This window comes from Nelumbo nucifera, chromosome 2 (assembly GCF_055504915.1).
Source record: "Nelumbo nucifera cultivar China Antique chromosome 2, China Antique-T2T, whole genome shotgun sequence".
NCBI classification, from domain to species: domain Eukaryota; kingdom Viridiplantae; phylum Streptophyta; class Magnoliopsida; order Proteales; family Nelumbonaceae; genus Nelumbo; species Nelumbo nucifera.
The window spans coordinates 50886037-50911250 of NC_142650.1; the positions used below are offsets into that span (position 1 = coordinate 50886037).

The following is a 25214-nucleotide window of genomic DNA, read 5'->3' on the forward strand; positions in this document are numbered from 1 at the left end:
ATTCAAAAATCTCAGCCTCTCGAAATGATAGGTGAGGTCATCGAGTGGGACCACACATTCCATTACAGGAATTTTATGTGGTTACAATTCATTGTCGTGGCATTGCATCTGCAGTGTTTTTCACATACTAGCATTTGCCTTAAATTCTGCCAAAAAGAAATATTTACACGATAGGCAAACAGGACGCTGAAACGTGAGCTTTCGTAATGATTAGGTGAAACAAAGTAGGGTCCAAAGGTAGGCACGGTAGCCAGTACCACCTCATGGGCCGGCGCGTGGCCTCTCAGAGTCGACTTTGGATGGCTTTTTTTACAAGTTATCCCAAACTTTTATAAAGAGAGAAGAGGAGAAAGCCCCGGCCTCCAGAAACTTCTGGGAAACTCCTGGCTAGGAATGGACAACGCATCTACTGGCCTCGAAGTAGCCACGTGTCCACCTACTCCACGTCGTCATCCGACTTGGCACCTCCATTCGCTTGAAAATGATACGTCCCATCCGGCCATCCCCTATCCTGTGAAGCAAATTAGGGCACTTTCTATTCTGGGCACAATTGCGCAGAGTCCAGCAGATACAGAAGAAGAGTCCATCCAAGCTCTGAAGCGAGGAAGCAAGATAGGGAAAATAATAGAAAAATAGAAAAAAAAACAGGAAGAAGTAAAGGAACAAAGAACAAAGAAAAAGAGAAAAGACAAGAATAACGGGGCGGGAGATAGACACGGAGATACAGCTTGTTGTATTATTACCGCCATGAATGGCGATAGTGGAGGAGGTGAAGCAGTTAAAACTGAGAAAACGAAAGAAGCTTTAGTGTTCATGTGGGGTTATCTTCCCGGAGCCTCGCCACAGCTCTCGCCTCTTCTTTCGCCGCTTGTTGTTCGGCTTCCGGTCTCAATCGGCGTTGGAGATTCTTGGAAAGATGTTTGTGGTGGTGGATGTGGATTTGCCATGGCTATTTCTGGTGGTTTCTTCGATCCTCGATTCATCTCCATTAGATAGATTCGTCTTTTCGGCATTGAAATGAAAAATGCTATTGATTCGAGTAAATGTAACCCTCAAGTACTGAGGGGAATTGTTTTCTTTGGTTCAATTGTTTTGGGGAATATTTATTGTAGAAGTTACTGGTTACGAACCGTTTATCACTTCTCGATTGTTTGCTCGGATTTGGAGATTTTTTTTCGTCTTTCTGTTGTTATTTCAATTACTGCTCTCCATTTTCTACTTTTTCTCGACAAACTATCAGTTTAGTTTGAACTTTGAAGATCTCAATTTTGAGAATATTCCGCGGTTCTGAAGATCCGTTGAGTTAGTTCTCCTTCGGTTGCTTGTCTTTGTGTGTAATAACCGCGGGTTTCAAGTATACTTTGTTGCAGTTCTTCAAGTTTTACTGTTTTAGTGAATTTTGTTAGATTACCATAACTGTCAGAGTTCCTAGATTACTCGTTGCCCTGCACTGAAATAACTTATTTGGCTTATTTGGTTCATTCTTTATTTTGTATACAAGCCGCTACATTATTGATTTGTATTTTGCATGAATTTAATTTCTTTTATAATCTGTTTTCTCGAAGAAGTGTTTGAGTCCGTACTCCCCTCTCAATGTGTTAATGCTTCTCCGTTAAGTTGCGCATGCACTTACACTTCAGTCTTCAACAGAATCTGGAAAGCTTATTACCTGGGGTTCAGCAGACGATCCTGGCCAAAGCTATGTAACTTCGGGGAAGCATGGGGTTAGTGCGTTGCTTGATAATACTCTCATTACACAACTTTCTTCCTTTTTTTTTTTTTGCTTTAAACTGAACCTTCGTCTCCCTCCATTTAATTTTTGAAAGGAAACTCCAGAGCCATTTCCTCTTCCAACAGAAGCTTCAATAGTGAAGGCTGCAGCAGGTTGGGCCCATTGTGTTGCAGTTACAGGTGCTAACTCCAGTTATTCGTGATATACTAATATAGAAACGTAATGTTAGAAGAATTATTGGAAGGAAATACCTCTAGTTTTCATTCCTTGCTAGCATATACATTTCAGTTTATATTCTCTCATGCTACTGGTTATTCATGCAGCCTAGAGCTGTGGCATAAGTAAGTTAATTTCTTGAAATGCAGAGAAGGGAGAAATCTATACATGGGGCTGGAAAGAGTGTGTTCCCTCAGGGAAGGTCATTGGAGATGCAGCTATTGGTGGAAGCATAGAAAAGGATGTACTTGAAAGGCAGAGTTCGTTATTGACCGAACAAGGTGGTTCCAATTTACCTGTTTCTTATGGGTGACAACCAAAAGCTGCTTTTTGATTTGTTGTGGACTAATGCAATGAAAAATAACTCTTATAGTCAGCCCAAGATCTCATGGTTCAAGATCAGCTAGTGGAACAGTTTCTGGTTTTGACAGTAGAGGAAGTGGTGAGGAAGGTACAAAGTGAAGAAGAATATCATCATCTAAACAAGCACCAGAAAGCTCAACATCTGGTGATGAAACCCTTTCAGCTTTGCCATGTCTGGTCACTTTAAGTCCAGGGGTGAGGATTACAACTGTTGCTGCAGGTGGGCGTCACACTTTAGCATTGTCAGGTAAATCCATTTTCGCATAAGTTGCTACTACCACTTGAAAGCTATAGCTGTAACGGTGCAGGTGTCTCTGTTTTACAGTTACAATATATAGTTTTGTAGGTTCTAAGAAGTACGAAGCTATGGAAGATATATTATGTTAGGCAAGACACCTGATGGATCCAATTTTCCCCAAAGTTTCAGATATAGGACAGGTGTGGGGTTGGGGCTATGGAGGTGAAGGACAGCTAGGGTTGGGTTCTCGTATCCGCATGGTCTCTTCTTCTCATCCTGTACCTTGCCTTGAACCTTCTGCATATGGAAAGGACAAATCTTCAGCAGTTCCTCAGGGAAGCATGAGTTTGGAGGGGCAGGTTTGTAAAGTTCCTGGAAATTATGTGAAAGCCATTGCCTGCGGAGGTCGTCATAGTGCTGTAATAACAGGTCTGCATTTTGATGGCTTGATATCTAGCTTGTTAAAGTGTAATTTAGTACTTTGGTTCTTTATTTGAAGCATTAGTCATGGGTTTTGTGATATAGATATGCTTCAGTTACTTATATCTGTATCATCACTTGCTGGGACATTGAATTGTTACTGGAGTCAAAAGGAACTGCTTTTAACTGAGATAGCATTGGATTTGATTCAATGACCATTTTATTGCATGCCTGATTTGTTTTTATCCTTTGAGCTGTTGATCATACTGAGTGTGTCTTCGCTTTTGTCATTTAATGCATCAACAGATGCTGGAGCACTACTTACTTTTGGTTGGGGACTTTATGGACAGGTGAGTTCTTATTTCCAGTTAGTTTGTTGTGGTAATGCAGTTTCTTGCAAGGGTTGTTTATGATCTCCATTCTTCTTCTTCTTTTCCCTTTGCCCCAGTGGAGAAAGCTACAATGGTCTAATTTGTTTGATAGCTTAGATGGTCTGTTTCTGGGTAGAACTTAGTTATACTTGTGTTTTTTACCAGTTTGTGGTGTTCTGTTTCACTGTACCTCAACTTTTGTGCTACTTACCATTTAGCAATCAACATATCAAAAAATCAATTTATTATTGGACAATGGACAATTGCCCTTCAACAATGAGGGGATTTTTTTAATGAACTTTGTCTTTCACATGGATGGCAAGCAATTTATTATTGGTGTTCGTTTGTGTAATGCTTCTTTTTTATTCACCATGAAGCTATGTTTTAAAACCCAACATGGAGACTGAACTTTCCCTCCAGCAGTTCAGTTGTTCAGGTCAACCGGTCTCCTTGTGTTTTCATAATTACAATGTAAAAATAAAAAAATTAAAATATTACAAAAATCTGGTAATCCACTGAACAGGTCAAACAGGTCAGTGTTTTTTTGGTAACTAGGTGGGTTAGAGATTCAAAGGAATCGGAATTGTGACCTGTGTTTTCAACCCGCCATTGACCCAGATGGTTGAACTGTTACCTGGACCTGATTCTGGGACCAATTTTCCTAAAACTCAGGATTTGACCAAAAACCATTGACTTGGTCAAAACCCATTCGGCTTGGGTGGTTGAACTGTTGACCCGTTTACCTGGTCATAGGTTAACCACTATATGTATATGCAAACTTCCGGAGCCCATATTCGTGCTTGGTTGTCCAATTAGAGTGATCTTTATGTTGATTTTGGGTAACCTTGCACTTTGCCCCACTATTTTTGCCAAAACCCCCTTTTTGGCCTTAAATTCCAATTTTTAACATTTTTATAAATAAGAAATAAAAAATTGAAATCAAAATATAAATTAAATATAAAATAATACGTATATGTACATATATTACATGTAGGATATAAGTATACAATATTTTATATATATATATTCAAATCTTGGAAACAGCCTCCCTGTATGTGCAGGGGTAAGGCTGCGTACATCTGTCCCTCCCCAGACCCTGCATTGGTGGGAGCGTTTTTAGGGTGGGCACATTCACCTATTCACACTATGTCTTTCATTTTGGTCAAAATAAAATAGGTGGCAATTACTAATTTACCCACTCTCATGGTAACGTGGCATTCACAGAAATGCTCTCAACAGCATAGGCTTTTGGCCCCCAACAGCCAAAGTTTTTCTGAAGAAATGGGCTAAAAAGAAGGCCTAGTCCTAAGGCCATGGGTTGTTTGGTTGGGTTGTGGATCATACAGGCATGAACTTCAAGATGGTTTTGCTGTGTAGGTGGTAAGACATACAATAACCGAAAGCTATTTTAATGGTGGTTTGCAGAAAAGGGAAGAAAATAAAAAAGAAGAGAAAGGGAGAAATAATATGTTGTAAACAAATTGTAACGAATGTATTGTGGGAGCATCAGCTCCTACTTTGAAGCCTTCTATAGCTTGGTATTTCTCAAGGACTCAAGCCTTGAATCTCTATATCTTGGTTTTGTCAAGGGTGGCCTTTGTCTTGAGGTTGCAAACATCCAAAGCACCTCAAGGCATGAGGTGACAAGTAACAAGTTGCAGGAGAGTCATTGGCCTCAGTTGACTCTCACTCATCTTGTTAGTAATTGGGTTAGTCTTAATAAGTCCCATCCAATACACTAATTCTGATTCTGTCCTTCAGTCTTGCCACTCATCCATTTCAACATCCTTATCTCAGTTAAAATCATTTTTGAACATGTTATTTTTTGATTGCCCAACACTCTGTGCCATATAGTAATGCTGGTATTATAACTATTGGCTCTTCTTAAAAGGAGCTGAAGCCAAGATAATTGAAGGCACATGGAGTTAGGGATAAATCAAAAGACCAAATTCCAGCTTCTTTGAGTGTTGTTGATCCACAAATTACAAGAGATTGTGATATGAAATTGTTGAGCCTTGCAAAGAGATGTGATTTAGACCAATAAAATTAGCAGAATAATTTAGATTAAAGCAAAAAAGAAGTAAGGGAGAAGAGGAAGACAAGAAGAAGAAGAAGGAAGATTGGAGAAGAAAGGAGAAAGAAATGAGGAGTTCGATAATCTCCTCTTTCCTCCACACATATTTTATTAGACTTACTTAAGTTACATAATTTACAAGACTTCCCTTAAGTAGGCATCCACATCAGCAATACACTTAGAAAACAAAACAAAAGCTAAAGGCCCATAAAGAAAGAAGGCCCAATAAGAAAACATAACAAGAAGGAGCTAATAAGAATGGCACTAATGGACTAGGGCCCATTCGACCTAGTCCCTCTACACTCCCCCTCAAGCTGAGCATAGATATCCATCATGCCTAGCTTGCTTATATTGTGAACTATCTTTCCTTTAAGAACACCTTTTGTTAAAACATCAATCAACTGTTCTTGAGAAGCAACAAATGGTAGACATACTTCTCTTGAGGCAACTCTCTCTTGTATAAAATGCTGTCAATTTCAATGTGTTTAATTCTGTCTTGTTGAACTGGATTATGTGCAATGTTGATAGTAGCCTGGTTGTCACAATATAACATCATTGGTTTCTCACAGTCTATACCCAATTCTTCTAAAAGTGATCTCAACCACAAAAGTTCAGAAACTCCATGTGCCATTGCCCTGTACTCTGCTTCAGTTGCGGATTTTGCCACTACAGACTGCTTACTCCATGATATAATGTTCCCTGCTATCATAGCACAATAACCTGAAGTGGACCTCCTATCATCAATACATTCGGCCCAGTCAACATCAGTGTATGCTTCAAGCTTCATGTGTCCATGCTTATCAAACAAGATATCTTTCCTTGGAGTCCATTTTAGATAGCACAGAACCCTTTCAGTAGCTGCTAAATGTGTATCTCTGGGAGAATGCATAAACTGGTTAATTACATTAATTGCATAGGAAATACTTGGCCGAGTCATGCAAAGTTATAATAACTTCTCGACCAATCTTTGGAATACTCCCTTATCAGGCAACAGTTCACATTCAGTAGCTGGCAACTTATGATTTAGGTCTATATGAGTAGAAGCAGGTCGAGCACCCAGTTTGCCAGTCTCTGCAAAGAGATCAAGAACATACTTTCATTGAGAAATGAAGATACCATCCTTAGATCTAGCAACTTCAATTCCCAAGAAATATCTAAGTTCTCCAAAGTCTTTAATTTCAAATTCAGTGTTAAGAAAACTTTTGAGACTAACAACTTCTTGAGTATCATTGCCAGTAACCACAATATCATCAACATAGACAATCAGAAGGGTCACTAAGGAATCTCTCCTCTTAACAAACAAGGTATGATCCGACTGAGTCTGTGTGTACCCAAAAGCAACAAGAGCAGTTCGAAATCTGTCAAACTAGGCTCTAGAAGATTGCTTAAGGCCATAAAGGGACTTCTTCAGTTTATAAACCTTTCCTTGCATCTCCTTCCCATACGCCCATGGAGCTAAAGACATATAGACCTCTTCATGTAGGTCCCCATTCAAAAAAGCATTCTTTACATCAAATTGATGAAGAGGCCAATCAAAAGCAGTAGCTAAAGATAGCAAAACTCTAACTGAAGCCATCTTGGCGACTGAGGCAAAAGTTTCTAGGTAGTCAATACCATACATCTGAGTATACCCTTTAGCAACTGAACCGGCCTTATATCTCTCAACAGTACCATCAGAATGATACTTAATAGTGAACACCCTCTTACAGCTGATTCCTTTCCCTCAGGCATTCCACAATTTCCTAGGTATTGTTCTTATGCAAAGAATTACTTCAGTCATAATAGCATCCCTCCATTCTGGTTTGGACAAGGCATTTGGGACAGATCTGGGAGTCACATGTGGAAATAAAGGCAATGAAGGAATAGTAGGAAGGGGAAAGAAAGCTGTAGGACAGGTGAAGGCGTGGAAACAACTTGCATGTTTTTGAGTCTTTGTCTTTAGTACCATTTTTGGATAGTAGGATGGGAAGGAAATGTGGAGGGATGAACAGGAGGAGGATGGGGAGCAGGAACATGAGAAGAAGAGCCAATAGAGGACTCGATCGGAGGAGACTCTATAGAAGATTCAATGGGAATTGGAAGAGACAGATGGTGACAAAGAAAACAACTCCTCTAAATGCTCCCCTTCAGGAGAAGTACCAAAAAAGGAACAAACTCTGCAATGTGATATCTCTAGAAACAAAGTGAGTGCCACGAACCAGATCAAAACAACAGTATCTCTTCTGTGTGGAGGCATATCACAAAAAGACACACTTGTGTGCTTTAGGCTCAAACTTATGTCTTTGATGACGGTGAACATGAACATAGCAAGTGCACCCAAACACCCTGAGAGGAAGAGAGAAGAGATCCTCATTTGGGAAAAGCAAGCTAAAGGGAGTTTTAAACCCCAGAACCCAAGAAGGAATTCGGTTTATCAAGTATGTAGCTGTAAGGACAACATCACTCTAAAACTTAATAGGAACATGGGAAGCAAAAAGGAGGCTCCTCGCAACCTCAACCACTTGTTTGTTCATTTCCTCCACTCCATTTTGTTGAGGAGTGTAGGAACAGGAACTCTGATGAATAACTCCTAAGGTATCAAAGTAGGAGGAAAGACTCTTCTCAAAATATTCCTTTGCATTATCAGATCGGAATATTTTGATCCGAGTGTTAAACTGGGTGAGTATAAGTTCATGAAATTTTTGTACAATATTAGTTCCTTTGCCAATCTCCCTCTCATCAGAGTTTCCCTTTCAAAGAAGTCTGGTGTAGGCCGGTCCCCCCAAGGTTATGGCTTTGTGTTGGGAAGTGTGGCATGGTAAAGTAAACACGATGGACAACCTACAAAAGAGAAGATCCGTCCTTTGTATTTCACCAAACTGGTGCATTCTTTGTAGATCTCATGGCGAGGATTGTAATCATCTATTTTTATCTTGTAGTGTCACTACAAAGCTCTGGGCTTGGCTTCTATCTTTGTTTGGGTCTAGTTGGGATATGCCAGCAGAAGTAAGCACAATCTTTAACCCTTCTTTCTTCTCTTGGCCCCATAAAAGAGGAAGGAAAATGTGGAGATGCTCACGAGGAGCATTGTTATAGACAATATGGGAAGAAAGGAATGCTAGAATCTTCTAAGAAAAAGGAAGAAGCAGTCAAACTTTAAAGGACTGCATTTTGTCCAGGTCTTTACATTGGTTAAAGATTCTAGAATTATTTAACCATTTTACTTTTATTGATTGTTGGAAGGATTGGAAGTTGGTGGCAAGCTGTTCCTCCTACAAGGGAAGGGTAGTAACTAGCTGGGTCCCCCCCCCTCTTGGTTCTTTGAAGCTGAATTTTGATGGGAGTAGCCAGGGTAACCCGGGTCCCTCTGGGATGGGAGGTGTACTGAGGAATGAGGTTGGAGAGGTTGTCTTAATCTACTTTGGCCTTTTAGGAGTTGGGAACTCTATCCGGGAAGAACTGCTAGCTGCAATACAAGGAATACTTCTTGCAAAAGAAGTGGGTGTGGAGCAAATTCTGATTGAAGGAGACTCTAAGATAGTGGTGGACTGGTTAAATAATTCGGAGGATGTCACTTGGGCTACAAAAATGAGTTAAAGAAATTCAAATGGCTGACAAGAAATATGTCTATAATAGTACAATGGGTTGGGAGATCAGCTAATGCTTTTGCTGATGTCTTGGCAAAACAAGGGATAAATAGGGAAACATTGTTCTGGGCACAATTGTAACTATTGTTTTAATTTCAACATTCATGTTTTCTCTATTGTAGTTTGTGTATTTGCTGTTTGGAGAGGTTGCTCCTCGTGCCTCTAAGGGGATCTTCTTGTATCTATTCATTATTTTAATGGAATTGATGTTATTTATCAAAAAAAATTTTTTTTTGTACAATATTTGGTACTTCATCCTAGTATTTCATAAGGTAAATTCAGGTGTAACGAGAGAAATCATCAATGAAAAGAATGAAATATTTGTAACCCCCTATAGTAGGTAAATGATATGGCCCCCACACATTAGAGTGCACAATATGGAAAGGAGAAACAAATCTTTTATTACTCACTGAATAAGATTGTTTACAATGTTTTACAAGTTCACATGACTCACAATGAAGACTTGATAGGGATATTCCCTTAAACATTTCTGGAAACAAATGACTCAGCTGAAAAGGACAAATGATCAAATCTAAAATGACATATCATGACTCTATTAACTGACTTTGATAAAACAAACTCCAAAGCTACTCCACTAGGTAATCTAGGACTTTGATCAAAGACATCCAACAAGTATATACCATTCGCCTCATGGCCACTCCCAATCGTCCTCTAAGACTTCAGGTCTTGAAAAACACAATAAGTAGGGGGGCAAACAATGCCTATTTAAAGGCACCAACCCCAATGGCATAGGGGGGCAAGTAAGCATATTCTAGCTCTCATACTTTGTGATTTTTAGCTCGTAGTCTAATATGAGAGTACTGACTTAAGCATCGGAGCGACCTCGCTGGGTTATCCACCCCGAGTCCTCTAACATTGATTCCTCGCAGGTCTCTAAAGAACTACGAAGCAAAACAATCAATCCAGCTCGCCACCAAGCAACTCGGCCCTCTGGTCAGCTCGACACTTAATAGGCAGTTCGTCCCTCTAGTAAGCCTGACACCTAATAGGCAGCTCGACACTATGGTCAGCTCGTCACCTAACCTGCCTAGCTCGGCCCAGCCAGCTCGTCACCTAACCTGCCTAGCTCGGCCCAGTTAGTTCGGCACTTTACCTGCCTAGCTCGGCCTAGTTAACTCGGCACCTAATCTGCCCCTAGCTCAGCATTCAGATCCTCATCCAGGTCTTGATGATTTTGTTAAACAATTAACAGATAAAAGGTTAGTACTAAGTTTGGGAACATGAAGGATAGTGGATAATACAAGTGAGTCAGAGGCTTTAATATCCCCCTTGCTAGAGATGGGAGCAAGAGACCCATCAGCTCTTCTCTCTACTCGAGAGGAGCTGGCATGAACAAAAAAGGTTGGGTATGCTAGTCATAAAGTCTGATGCACTAGAATCTATGATCCAAGGATTTCTACGATTACTTGAGGTTGTATCATGATTTGTAGAAGCACGAATACTTGAATGGGAAAAAGCGAATGTAGAGGGGGTGCTTGAGGAGGAAGATGCAACAATAGACTCCAAGTGGTTTATCAACTTCCCATATCTCTCAAATTCTACCTTCACTGTTGCCAACTGTTCCACAACAGATTTTTCTTCACTTTCAAATACTGTAGCAACATTTGCATTCTTAGGCTTTCTAGACTGACCACCCTTCTTAAAGTTGTTTTTCCAAAACCTCTCTAGAAGAAGATTTGGATGAAGCTTTCAACAAGAATCCTTTGTATGTTTCGGCTTCTTGCAATATTCACATATCACATTTTTTTCATTTACCCCCTTTGGTTTTATTCTAGAATGTGCAAAATGTTATGGGGGAGGTGGGGCCTGTGGCTGTACCTGTCGCCTGCTCTCTTCACTACTCACCATAGAGTATGCCTGAGCAAGTGACACTTAATCCTTGGCTAGAATATTTTGCCTTGTATTATCAAATTCAGGATTGAGTCCAGTAAGGAATTCAAACACTTTGTTTCTTTCCACAAATTTCCTGAAAGTTTTTGCATTTTTGGTGCTTTCCCATACGATTGCTTCCATAACATACATCTCCTGCCATAGTGACTTCAACATCGAATAGACAACCACACTTTTCTCCCCTTGTTTTAAAATTTTCACATCATTCTTTAGTTTGTATGCCCTTGCAACATTTAATTTCTGAGAGTATGTTTCTGTAACACTATCCCAAATCTCCTACAGTCATCCACATATAGTGTTGACTTTTGTGGGGCTACATAGAATTTACCAACCACTCAATAACTATGTAGTTATCCTGCATCCATTTCACATATGTAGGATCAAACTCTTCTAGCATCACCTTACTACTCGTGAGAAACCCTAGTTGACCTCTACTACAGACATGGATCTTAATAGATTGTGCCCAAGCAAAGTAATTTGTTCCATCAAGTTTAATTGTAGTCACTCCTGTCAGAATGGAATCTAGGGGACCAACCCCTGACACTGGGATCTGCTTCACGTCACTTCTAGAGTGCTCCATCAATCAAATGAAAATCAAAGAACAATGTTTTCAACCTTTGTAGACCTAACTAAGGTCAGTCAAGCACTCAAAAGTCCCAAAACTAGGGTTTCACCGTACTTGGCCTTCGGGGAGAAAGAGAGAAGAGGTAACTGTTCAAACGAGAGTTATCCAAACCACTTTCAATTGCAGCCACCCACTTTTGGAGATAAAAAGGAACCCTCCAAGCCTTGAGCGCCACACCCAAACAGCCTCTTCAACTTGTAACTAGAAATTCTCTAGTCGGCTAGGGTTTTGGGAAAAAATCTACAGTCCTACTTTCTTGGCGGCCAGATTTCTGGCTCTCCAAACCCTCTACTAACTAGGCAAACAAGATCTTTGAATGATCAGCAATTTATCTCTCCATACGCCTTTTGATTAGAAAAAAAGGGAAAAGGAGAAAAGCGAAGGGAGACCTGCTCTAATAGCAAGATGTGATTCAGACCAATAAAATTAGCAGAATATTTTAGATTAAAGCAAAAAAGAAGCAAGGAAGAAGAGGAAGACTGCAAGAAGAAGAAGGAAGATTGGAGAAGGAAGGAGGAGTTTGATAATCTCCTATTTCCTCCACACTAATCTTTTATTAGACTTACTTAAGTTACATAATTTACAAGACTGCCCTTAAGTAGGTGTCCACATCAGCAATACACTTAAAAAACAAAACGAAAGTTAAAGGCCCATAAAGAAGGAAGGCCCAATAAGAAAACATAACAAGAAGGAACTAATGAGAATGACACTAATGGACTAGGGCCCATTCGGCCCAGTCTCTCTACACAAAGTAGTAAAGCTCCCAAGGGTTGTACATGCACTAGGCACCCCATAATGATGACGTTGAGGATTAACATACAAAAACAAAACCTACAAATGAGAACAATTATAATAGCCAACTAATTGGAAGTAATAATAATAGCTAACTGAATGAAGGCCAACTCTAACTTGTTTTATAGGGTTCATGATGGCATGCATTTGGGTTAATCAACTATCTTGAACCTTACAATGGATTTTGACCTTTTCAAAGTTTTTTTTTTTATTCATATATTAAATCATGACTAGAGGGAGATTTCTTTGGTGGGTATAGTACGTATATGATGGATTAATTTAGAATTCGACAAGTATAGAAAATGCTGTCTAGAATTCAATCCTTGGGAAGTGATATTATTGTTATAAAAATGAATCTTGGATCTATTCCCTTCCTTTCTGAACTACACACATTCATTAGCAACAAGGATTTCCTTCTGTTCAATAGGCATGATGCCTGTTTTGGTAATAAAGTGCTTTTTTCTAGGAAGATATTTGGCTCGAGGAAACCCCTCTTAAGGATCACTTATCTTCTCTTTACTCTTTTTTCTTACATAAATTGAAATCCATCTCTTTTGTTTGTGGTGTTGGGATTCTTGGGATTTGAGTCTAAGGAGAGGGCTTAGGGAAGCTGAAATGGGTTGTTGATGAATTTCTTTCTCTTCTAAGCAATGTTTCCTGGATCAGTCTTTGTTTGGACAGTTGGATCTGGACGACCTCTCCTAGATTTTTCTCTTATGCTTCTCTTTTCTTCGCCCTCCACAGCTTTGTCGTTTCCAACTAAAGAAGTGTGGTGTAATCCAATGTCTCCAAAGATCGGGTTTTTGTTGGGAAGCAGTTCTTAACATGGTTAACACTTGTGATGTACTTTAGGAAAGAAAGCCAAATTGGTGCCTCTCTCCTCATGTCTCAATAATTGTGGTGAGATGGCTGCATACTTGCTAATCTCTTGTTTTTTGTTTCATACATTTCAGATTGGTTTTCCTCTCTTTGGTTGCAGGTGGTTGTATCCTCTTTCTATTAGCTACTTTCTTTGAGGCAAGTTTCCTTAGACAACCAAAGAAGAGTTGGGGGGGGTGAGATGTATGTGGAGAGCCACTAGAGCAGCAATTTTATTGAAAGTGTCAGAAGAAAGCAATGATCATATCTTTCAAGGTTCAACTAAATCTAAGGAGGAACTAATAGAGAGCCTCACCATCAAAGTAGTACATTGGGTAAAAACAAGCATACTGTTCAAGGAGTTTTCAGTTTAAATGAACTGTTCAAGGGTGGAATGCAGTAGCTAACTCATCTTCTATCAAGGATTTTGTTTAGGACAGTTGAGTCCCTTCAGCAGCTAAAAGAATTAAGCTTAACTTTGCTAGGAGCTCTTTTGGCAATGCAGGACCATCCGGTATTGGGGAAGTTTTTTAGAGATGCAGAATGAAAGGTGATGGCTCTCTATTCTGGTCCAATAGTGGTGGGAGACTTTTTTTTTTGGTAGAAGTGGGAAACTCACTTAGAGCACAAGCTTTTGCCCTCATCCAAGGACTGGAATTAGCGAAATAGTGGGGTGCTAATAGATTGAAGTGGACGGTGATTCTAAGCTAGTGATAGGGTGGATGCAAACAAAGAATTTGGGGGCGTATACCCATAGGCAGGTCATGAGGGAGATTTTTTATCTATCAAAGGAGACTGGTGTCAACTTCATGTGGAGTAGAAGATCAGCCAATGCGATGGCTAACGGTTTAGCTAAACAAGGGATTGGGGGGGCGGTGGGTGTTGTGCTGCTTTGTAATCAATTTCAGCACTCTGTATTTTGACTGTTGCAACATTTTTAAATTTTAATTATTAATCGAGAGTTGCTGATAAAAAATAATTGAACGTTACTGTTTCCAAGAAAAGAAAATTTCAAATGTTCTAGAATAATCAGAATCTTAAGTTTGTATGAGTTTTGATCAGGAGTTATATATATAGCCAACCCCACATAGTTGGGATAAGGCATGGATGATGATACATTACATACATACATAAAAAGTAAATGCTAATTCAATTGGATGAAATTTGGGAAGTTACAGTAGCGATGTAGAATTGTATAATCAATAATTATGATAAGTGTTTGGGTAAGGTTTTATTTCTAAATTCGAAGAATGTTGACAAACCCCTCTCTGATAAACGATTGAGTGTTCAATTAAGTTGAAATTTGGCTACCTAGATCTTAAATTCACACCAAGAAATCTGGTCCAGTTTGGCAAAAGTCGAGATGGTATTAGTGCTATGGGTCAAATTACATGGGTGTGGTAGTTTCAGTGAGTTATTTCAAGATTTGTTCAACTTATTTCCAAACTGTTTCACTTAGACTTGTCTTGATGTTTTTCATACTACTAACTGCTCTTCAGTATAAGATGAAGAAATCATACAGAGCTGGTAAAAAGACATGATAAAATACTCAATAGGATGTTCATTGAAATGGGGCAAACATCATGATTATAGATTTCTATTTACATTTTTCTCATTGTTTTAGGTTATGTTATTTTCTGTTAGGACTTTGAGGTATATGGTACAAGAAAGCAAGGTTTTGGTTTCTTATGGTTGTTTTTGATCCAGTGTGGGCAGGGAAGTACAGATGATGAGTTGAGTCCAGCTTGTGTATTATCTCTCTCGGGTATCCAGATAGAGGGAGTTGCTGCTGGACTATGGCATACGATTTGCATTTCAATTCAAGGTGATGTGTATGGCTTTGGAGGAAATCAGTTTGGGCAGTTGGGTACTGGTGCTGACCAGGCTGAGGTACACAGAATATTACCCATCTCTGACTGGTGACTTGCTTTTATTTTCTTTTATCCAAGTGAAACAACAAAAAACAGTTGTTATCATAGGCATGATTTCCATTGAATAGCTACAAGGATGGGCTACTCTGGCCCAGTTCTGTGTTATTATAGGCATGATTTCCATTGAGTAGCTACAAGGATAGGCTACTCTGGTCCAGTTCTGCAATGATGTATATGGGGATTGCAGTATTGGTGCACCCTCTACAGTTCATCATTGGTGTAACTTCCACCAGATAGGCATGATTTCCATTGAGTAGCTACAAGGATGGGCTACTCTGGCCCAGTTCTGCAATGATGTATGTTGAAGATTAATTAGTTTTATGATGTTTTTCTGGGTAGATGTTTTATGTTAGTTGTTAGATAGGAGGTGGTGGCCACAGTAGTTATGTGAATCCAAATTTTATTATGTTTTTGGGTGTTACATATGCTGTTTTATGTTTTGCCATCCAAATTTTATTATTGCTCTCTTTTCTTTCCAACTTCTCTTCTCCTTCTCTCCTCTTTCTCTCTTCAAGAAACTACTTTTCTTTTATATTTTTTAATTCAACAAATTTCTACTTGGTATCAGAGCATCGGCTAGGGTTTCTTGAAGCATTCTCATGCAGCCCTAGATCAGCTGACTACATGAAGTAATCAAGGGCTGATCAATTTGCTATATATTGCTTAGTTCTTGGAGTTTTTGGTGGGATCTAGTCATTAGGAAGGTGATCTACTGTTTGGCATCAAAATCAGGAAGAACTAGAGTACGGGGAAGAGTCCCAGAAAAGTTGGACTGTTTGTTTTTGATCTGATCTTGGGCACCCAGGTATTGTTAGTTTTCTTTTGATTTTCTGAAGAGGGCGGTTTAGTTTTTGAAATTTTCTGGGCCTCTCGAGTGATCGATTCATTTTTCTCTCTATTGGGAGGCGTGGGGAGGAGAGAGATTTCCCTCCATCTAGGGTTTTCTTCTTTCGGAAGGGTTGGTTTCTATGTGTGTGATATTAAATTATTTTTTGAAGGTCTCCAATTTATTTTTTTTGTTACTGTTGAACTGTTTGAAGTAAGATGGAGAATTGGAATACTGAGATGAAATCTACTGGTATTTTGGGACTGGGTGTTGGAGGTAGTAGTGATATTTTTGGGTCTGGGATCATTAATACAATAAAACTTGATGGTACAAATTATTTGGAGTGGGCACAATTAATTAAGATGGCTATTGGTGCTTGTGGAAAATTAGGGTATCTCATTGGGGAGGAGAAGAAACCTGATACAAACTCTTCCCGATGGGTGCCTGAGAATTACATGGTAATGTCTTGGCTGTGTAATTCTATGTTACCTCATATTGCAAAAAAATTTCTTTGGGCTAATACTGCTAAGGAGATTTGGGATGGAGTGACTGAAACCTACTCTCAGAAGCAAAATGAGGCCAGAGCCTATCAATTAAGAAATCAGGTGATAAGTATGAAACAGGGAGAAAAACTTGCTATGTATTTCTCCATGCTGAAAACCCTATGGCAGGAAATAGATCGCTTAAAAACTGTGGTATAGGAAAGTGTAAATGATGCAACAACTTATCACAGATTGGTAGAGAGGATAGGGTTTTTGAGTTCTTGGCAGGGCTGAACCCTGAATTTGACATTGCTAGGCAGCATATTCTTTTTAGGGAGGGTGTGACACTCTCTCAGGCCTATGCCTTTGTCTCTGGAGAGGAGAGTAGGAGGAATGTAATGTTGAGACAGCCTGAGATTAACCAGTCGGATATGATTGGTACAACAAAACCTAAGCCGAATGGAGACAGGGGGAGTAATGAGACTATGAGGGAAGATAAGAAGGACTTGATGTGTGATTATTGCAAGAAGCCTAAGCATACTAGGGACACTTGTTGGAAGTTTCATCCAAATCTTATGCCTGCTTGAATAAGAAACAAGAAGGGAAATGCAAATGTAGCCACTACAGGAGACTCTTTAGCCCTTCTCTCCCAAACTGATTGGGAATCCGTTGCAGTAGTAGCAGTGAGAACAGAATTGGAGAGGTTTGGACAACTTATGAGTAAGAAAGATTCACCTAGCTCTAGCCTTCCAGATGGATAGCAGAATGCAGGAGCCAATTACACCACTTCCTTTGCACATACAAGTAGTTCATATGCAACTGCAATTCTTGCATCCACTTCAGGTAAGGAGGGACCTCTTTGGATTATAGACTTGGGAGCATCTGAGCATACGACTAATGCCCCTACCATTTTCAGCTCCTATCAGAGTCTCTACAACAGATGGTTCACATATGCCCATTGCTGGGAAGGGAACAGTTAGAGTGACCAATGATATAACTCTGTCTTTTGTTTTACATGTCCCTAGACTTCATACCAACCTATTGTTTGTTAGTTCTTTGACAAAAAATTTGAATTGTTCTGTGACCTTTCTTCTTGGTAATCGTGTTTTGCAGGATCTGGAGTCAAAAAATATGATTGGGAGTGGTCGTGAGGTGAATGGAGTCTACCTTTTGGATGAGATTCCGAGACATCAGGGCCATCATGTTAGCAGCAGTAGTAGTAGTGGGTCATAGTGAACCAGATTATGCTTTGGCGCAATCGCTTGGGACATTATTCTTTTAGTTCTTTGAAATGTCTTTTCCTAAAGTTGTTTGAGTTTGTTCAGTTATCTACTTTGGGGTGTGAGAGTTGTCAGTTAGGAAAGCATTATGGACAGTCTTTTAAACCAAGTAATAAAAGAAGTACTTCTGCTTTTGATATTGTTCACACTGATGTATGGGAGCATATCATATGCCTTCCATGGGAGGATTCCATTACTTTCTCTTGTTTTTGGATGACTATACACGATATTTTTGGATATATTTGATGAGATCACGTGATGAGGTTCCTAACTTGGTACGACAGTTCCACCAGATGGTTCTCACACAATTTGGAGTGAAAACTAAGGCTTTTAGATCAAATTATGCTATAGAGTATTTTTAGAAGGACCTGACCACGTATCTCTTAGAACATGGTGTTGTTCATCAGAGCATTTATGCATATACACCGCAACAGAATGGAGCCGCTGAGAGGAAAAACAGACACATTGTAGAGGTGGCAAGGAGTCTTATGGTGTGTGCTTCAGTTCCTGTGCAGTTCTTACAGCCGTGTATTTGATTAACCGTGTTCCTTCACGGACTTTGGGGTTTAAGGTGCCATTTTGCCTTCTTTTTCTAGATGGAGAGATATTTCATATACCTTTGAGGGTTTTTGGTTGTGTTTCTTTTGTTCACATTCTTGGCCCTCATCGCAAGAAATTGGATCTTAAGGCCAAGAAATGTGTTTTTCTTGGGTATGCTCATAACCAAAAGGGGTATTGCTGTTATGACCCAGTGTTGAAAGCAGATTTGTCACTATGGATGTTACCTTTTTTGAATCCACATTCTTCTTCTCGAGTGATTCTCCTCACGGGGAGAGTTTTGGGGAGGAGAACTCACAATCTGTTCCTCTTCCTGTTTCTGTGGTGCCTCCATCTGTTTAGCCAACATCTACATTAGTTCAACCAGCACCTGCACCTCCAGTTTCATTACTTGAGCTACTACGGGTAGCCTCACAGAAATATCAGCGTCTGCAGATGATGGTTAACTCCACACATCCTCAACCCACACCACTCTCTGTCAGCCCTTCTGAAACTCCAAATTTGGCAGATATAGTTCTAGGTAGACCTGTTCATGGGCCGGGCTTTGACTCTTTATTAACAGAAAACTGTTAGGCCCGAGCCCGAGCCCGGCCCTGATAAAAAGCCTGAAGCCCGAGCCGAGCCCGAAGCCCGACCTAAGAAAAGAAATTCAAAATTTTATGACATTTTTCTATTTTAATTTAAATGTTTTTTTTCCCCTATTTAAATGAACAATGGATCTACAAGTGAATCAATGACCTCAAATCAAAAAATTTATTCAAATAGACATCACATAGGGTTTTTACTTAGGTTTAACTATAGGTCGGGCCGGGCCGGGCTCGGGTCGGGCTATTTTGGCAAAGCCCGAGCTCGGCTCGAACCCGGCCCATGAACAGGTCTAGTTCCAGGTATTCCTCTTGAGCTTGAGCCTGAGCCTGTTATGTTTTCTGATAATAATATTTTTGTCTCTAACATCATTGTTGCAGCTGATCCCACTGACCTTGATCTTCCCATTGCACTTCGTAAGGGGAAGAGAAAGTGTACAACCCACTGCATTTCACACCATCTTTCCTACAGTGCCTTATCACCCTTCTACCATGCTTTTCTTTCTTCCCTGGATTGTGTCTATACTCAGTAATGTTAATGAGGCTTTCTCCAAACCCGAGTGGAAAACAACCATGCAAGATGAGATGGATGCTTTGGTCAAAAACCAAACTTGGGAAATAGTTGATCTCCCCCTAGACAAGTAGACAGTCGGATGTAGATGGGTATTCACAGTGAAGTATAAGGCTGATGGCAAGATAGAGAGGTACAAGGCAAGGTTGGTAGCAAAATGGTATATTCAAACCTATGGTGTTGATTATCTGGAAACCTTTGCACTAGTAGCTAAGATGAGTTCAGTTCGTATCCTTTTATCTCTAGCAGCCACCTATTCGTGGCCCTTGTTCTAGCTTGATGTCAAAAATGCATTCCTTAATGGTGATTTACAGGAGGAGGTATACAAGGACACTCTAGCAGGATTTTATGGAAATGTTGGTAAAGGAAAGGTGTGCAGACTTGGAAAATCTCTGTATGGACCGAAACAGTCACCTAGGGCTTGGTTTGACAGGTTCAGAGGGGCACTCATCCATTTTGGATATACACAGACACAGTCTGATCACACCCTCTTTGTAAAGAGGAGAGATGCTTTAGTGTCAATTCTGATTGTGTATGTGGATGATATAGTGGTGACAAAAAACGATCTAGAGGAGATTAATGATCTCAAAAAATCATTTTAGCAAGAATTTGAGATCAAAGATTTTGGTGAGTTCAAATACTTCTTAGGGATTGAAGTTGCAAGATCCAAGCATGGGATCTTCATTTCATAGAAAAAGTATGTACTTGGCCTACTGCGGGAGACTAGGAAGCTGGGGACCAAGCCAGCAAACACTCCTATTGATTCAAATCACAGAATTAATGGTGCGGATGGTGAGTTGGTAAAGGATGTGGGGAGATATCAAAGAATGGTGGGCCAACTGCTGTATTTGTGTATGACACAACCAGATATTTCTTATGCTGTTAGTGTTGTGAGTCAGTACATGCATGTACCTCGGGTTGAACACTGGAAACTATTGAGAGAATACTTGCATATCTGAAAAAGCACCCTGATAGAGGCATTCTTTTCTCAAATCATGAGAATCTGAAGCTAGAATCCTATATAGATGCAGACTGGGTAGGATGCTTAGATGACAGGAGGTCTACATCAGGAGTGTGTACCTTTGTAGGTGGAAACTTGATCTCCTGGAAGAGTAAGAAGCAAGCGGTTGTGGTAAGGCCAAGTGCAGAGGCTGAGTATAGATCCATGGCTCATGGTGTCTCAAAACTTCTTTGGGTTAGATCTCTTTTGAGTGACATTGGGGTAAAAGCAGAGGAACCTATGATGTTATACTGTGACAATTAGGTTGCAATCAATATTGTCCATAATCCAATTCAGCATGATAGGACAAAGCACATTGAAGTTGGTAGACACTTTATAAGAGAAAGGGTAACAACCAGAGAAGTTTGTTTGCCTTATGTCTCTTCAGAGTTGCAGCTGGCTGATGTTCTCACTAAAATGGTGGCAAAGAACAAGCTTGAACATGATCAATGCAAGTGGGGAATGTATGACATTTACTCCCAACTTGATGTGTTGAAGATTAATTAGTTTTATGATGTTTTTCTGAGTAGATGTTTTATGTTAGTTGTTAGATAGGAGGTAGGGACCACAGTAGTTATGTGAGTCCAAATTTTATTATGTTTTTGAGTGTTATATATGCTGTTTTATGTTTTGCCGCCCTATAAGGGCATAGTTGTCTTTGTACTGTTCTATTATTTTAGTATAAATAATAAGTGAAGGGGGCGGCCAGATTATTGCTCTCTTTTCTTTCCAACTTCTCTTCTTCTCTTCTTCTCCTTCTCTCTTCCTTCTCTCTTCAAGAAGCTACTTTTCTTTTACATTTTTTAATTCAGCAGATTTCTACTATGTATATGGGGATTGCAGTATTGGTGCACCCTCTGTAGTTCATCATTGGTGTAACTTCCACCAGAAATGCAAATATAATTTACATTTATATAGGAAAAAGTATGTACATATTCGAGGATATCTGATGTCTAAGGAGGTACTTTTTATTTTCAATCTAGGATATCAAATTTTTGGACCTTTCTCAAAGATATGTTAGGAAAGAATCTAGAGGTAAAAGTCCACCCTGAATACATGACCTTTTATTGAAGAGGTCTCTAAGGGCTCAATTCATTGTACATTACCAATAGGAGAATGAATATTTGCCACTGTCTAATATTGGATGGGTATTGCCATTAAGTGTGGTGGTACTGGGTCTTTTTAATCAAAATATGATCATATGAAGAGGTCTCTAAGGGCTCAATTCATTGTACAATTCCAAGGAGAATGAATGTGTGCCACTACCTTATATTGGATGGGTATTGCCATTAAGTATGGTGGTACTGGTTTTTTAGTCAAGATGCTGGTATTAAATCTAGAAAAAACTCTAGTTTGTGTAATATGTTTTTAACTATTTTGTCAATTCATTGCTTATGAAGAATAAAATAAATGTTTTTTTTTTTTTTTTTTTTTCTGATTGATTCACTGGTGAAATTTTATTGATGAAAAGGGATATATAAAAAGGCTATACAGACAGTATAGTCAATATATATGTAAGAAGAAAAATAACCTTTTGAGAAGAAATGATTGTTTAGAAAGATGCAAAATCAAAAGAAAGTAGCAGAAATCAGAGTTCAAGAGGGGAGAAGATGAAGAAGAAGGTGGCGGCAACTTGAGTTCAGAGAGTGATTTTCGAACATAGTCTCTTCTCTTACACCCTTAATTCTATTTTATTAAGTTAAACTTTGGTAATTTACAGAGAAGCCCTTAGTTGGGCAGAAAATTAAAGACATAACATAAGAAAGAATAGGCCCAGATTAAGGCCCATTATAGTAAAGAACATAAAAGATAAAAAGGATAAACAGCCTATAGGCCATTCGGCCCATCTTCTCTACACTCCCCCTCAAGCTGAGCATAGATGTCAATCATGCCAAGCTTGCCAGTATCATGCTGAAGTTTAGCCTTGGGAATGCCCTTGGTGAGGAAATTTGCTAACTGTTCTTTAGAGGTGATGAAAGGTAGACACACTTCGCCAGAAGCCACTCTTTCTCGAATGAAGTGTCTGTCAACTTCAATATGCTTAGTTTTGTCATATTGCACTAGGTTGTGAGCAATGTTGATGGTGGCCTGATTATCACAGTATAACATCATTGGCTTATCATGCTCAATACTCAGTTCCTTCATCAATGATTTAAGCCACAATAGTTCAGAAACTCCATGTGCCATGGCTCTGTATTCTGCTTCGGCCGAAGATCGAGCAACAACTGATTGTTTCTTGCTTCTCCAAGAGACAATTTTACCTGCCACCAAGCTACAGTACCCAGAGGTAGATCTTCTGTCATCAATGTTTCCAACCCAGTCAAATAGAATTCCCTTTCCAGGGGAGCCCTTCAAATAACACAGAATCCGCTCTACTACTGCCATATGAGTATCCCTGAGAGCATGCATGAACTGACTAATGCAGACAACGTATGCAATGTCTGGCCGAGTCATGCATAGATAAAGAAGTTTTCCAAGTAGTCTCTGGAAGACTCCCTTGTCTTCTAACAATATTCCATCTGAAGCAGAGAGTTTATGGCTCATATCAATAGGAGTAGCAACTGGTTTAGCACCCATCTTCCCTGTTTCAGAGAGCAAATCAAGAATATACTTCCTTTGAGAGATTAGAATCCCATCCTTGGATCTAGCAACTTCTATGCCAAGAAAATATCTCAATTCCCTTAGATTTTTGATCTCAAACTCTGTATGAAGGAAAGATTTCAGATCATTAATTCTTGAGACATCATTACCAGTCACAACAATATCATCAACATACATAATCAGGTAAACAACCAAGAATCCTCTCCTCTTCACAAATAGTGTATGATCAGACTGTGTTTGTACATAGCCAAAGCTAACAAGGGCAGCCCTAAACCTTTCAAACCATGCTCTAGGGGACTGCTTGAGTCCATAAAGAGATCTCTTCGGCCTATAGACCTTTCCTTTCATATATGTTTCATACATCCCTGGAGGAAGAGACATATAAACCTCCTCATGTAATTCTCCATTCAGAAATGCATTCTTTACATCCAGTTAATAAAGTGGCTAGTCTGAGTGTGCAGCCAAAGATAGAACTCTCACATAAGTCATCTTAGCAATAGGGGCAAAGGTCTCCAGATAATCAATCCCATATGTCCGTGTATAGCCTTTTGCAACTAGCCTAGCTTTGTACCTTTCAATGGTGCCATCAACATGATATTTGATAGTAAAAACCCACTTACAACCTACTGGATCCTTCCCTTCAGGCAAATCAACCACTTCCCAAGTGTCATTCTTGTGCAGGGCATCAATTTCTGTTCTCATAGCACCCCTCCATTTTGGAATATTAAGAACTTCTGACACAGACTTGGGAATTGGGTTAGAGGCAACAGAAGAAAGGTAGGCAAAATATGAAGGAGAGAGCAAACTATAAGAAATGTGTTTGGAAATGCAATGTGCAGTACACTTCCTTTTTCCTTTCCTAATAGCAATGGGGATATCAAGGTCTGGGAAGGATGGCTCCAAAGGGGTTGTAACAGTATCTGTTGTCTCATCTGTAACTGGAAGTGCATGAGGCTCGTGTTGTAGGGGAAACAACCTGCTCATTTCTGGTTCTTTGCCTTTGATACATCCTGGGATTAAAAAGAGGGCGATGAGGTAAAGGGGGAGGAATAGGAACATTGGAATGAGAATGAAGTGACTGATCCTCCCTTGATTCATTTGAAGGAGGAAGAGACTCAGCAAAAGACTCAACTGGGACAGGAAGAGGAAGAGCAAACACCTGTGACAAATCCTCCCCCTTTGGACAATGTCTCTCCAGAGAGGAACCATAAAAGGAAGAAAGCTCATCAAAGGTGACATCCATTGAGACATATCGAGTGTCAGTCTTCGAATCAAAACAACAGTAACCCTTCTGTGTGGGGGAATAACCAAGGAAGATACACTTGTGGGCTTTTGGTTCAAATTTATGTCTTTGGACACTTGGGATATGTACATAACAGGTGCAGCCAAAGACAAAGAGGAATAGGAAAAAGATCCTTGTCTGGATGAAGGAGACTGAATGGAGACTTAAACCCTAAAACCCTGGATGGCATACGGTTTATAAGGTAGGTAGCAGTGAGTGTTAGACAGTTTTGTATGCCCTTAGCTTCAATCAGAATGATGTACTTTATGAGTTTATTGTAAATGAATAAAGATACATATTTGATTCATGTTCCCTTGGTATGTTTCTATGTAATACCCTTAAACTGGACACTTAATGAGACTCGTGTTAGTTTAGAATGTTCACAACCAGTGGGTCGGTCTGGGGAGACCTATCCTGACAAGGCTGACACTGTGGTGCCACCAAGTCGGTTGGGGTGGCCTGTCTCAGCTGCCAGGGTGAGACCCTAGGCACATACAGTGTAGGATTAATTGAATCTTTGAACTGGACCAGATTTCCAGTATTGCCCTGGACTTTGGAGATTGATGGGCAAAACTGGAAAGTTACACCCGACCCCTAGACTCGATTATGATACTGCACTAGGTGTCGGATTGGGCTATCTTTGATGTACCAATCAGTGAGATCCTTAGCAGGGGTCAAAACCTGGGTATGTTGGGACAGTCCGAGAATTCATCTGAGTGGGTGATCATAGTGACAGGATCAGCCCCTTTGTCGGACAAAGGTAATGATCGGGGATGCACTCTCACTGATGGAAACCAAGACTGCCGGCAGCCGATTTCAACCGTTGAGATTTGTTTTGCAAAATATATTTTATATAAGATATAAAAGTATATA

General features: G+C 39.8%; 1 protein-coding gene across 1 annotated transcript in view; it reads left to right on the plus strand.

Moving 5' to 3' along the window:
- Positions 1-369: 369 nt before the first annotated feature.
- The window catches only part of LOC104601115 (ultraviolet-B receptor UVR8), a 33754-nt gene continuing 8909 nt past the window's right edge, over positions 370-25214 (plus strand). Inside the window, 8 exon segments of the mRNA XM_010264323.3 lie at positions 370-958; positions 1651-1724; positions 1827-1911; positions 2098-2229; positions 2322-2558; positions 2739-2978; positions 3276-3319; positions 14934-15116. Coding sequence (XP_010262625.1) covers positions 748-958; positions 1651-1724; positions 1827-1911; positions 2098-2229; positions 2322-2558; positions 2739-2978; positions 3276-3319; positions 14934-15116 — 1206 coding nt within the window. The 5' untranslated portion in view covers positions 370-747.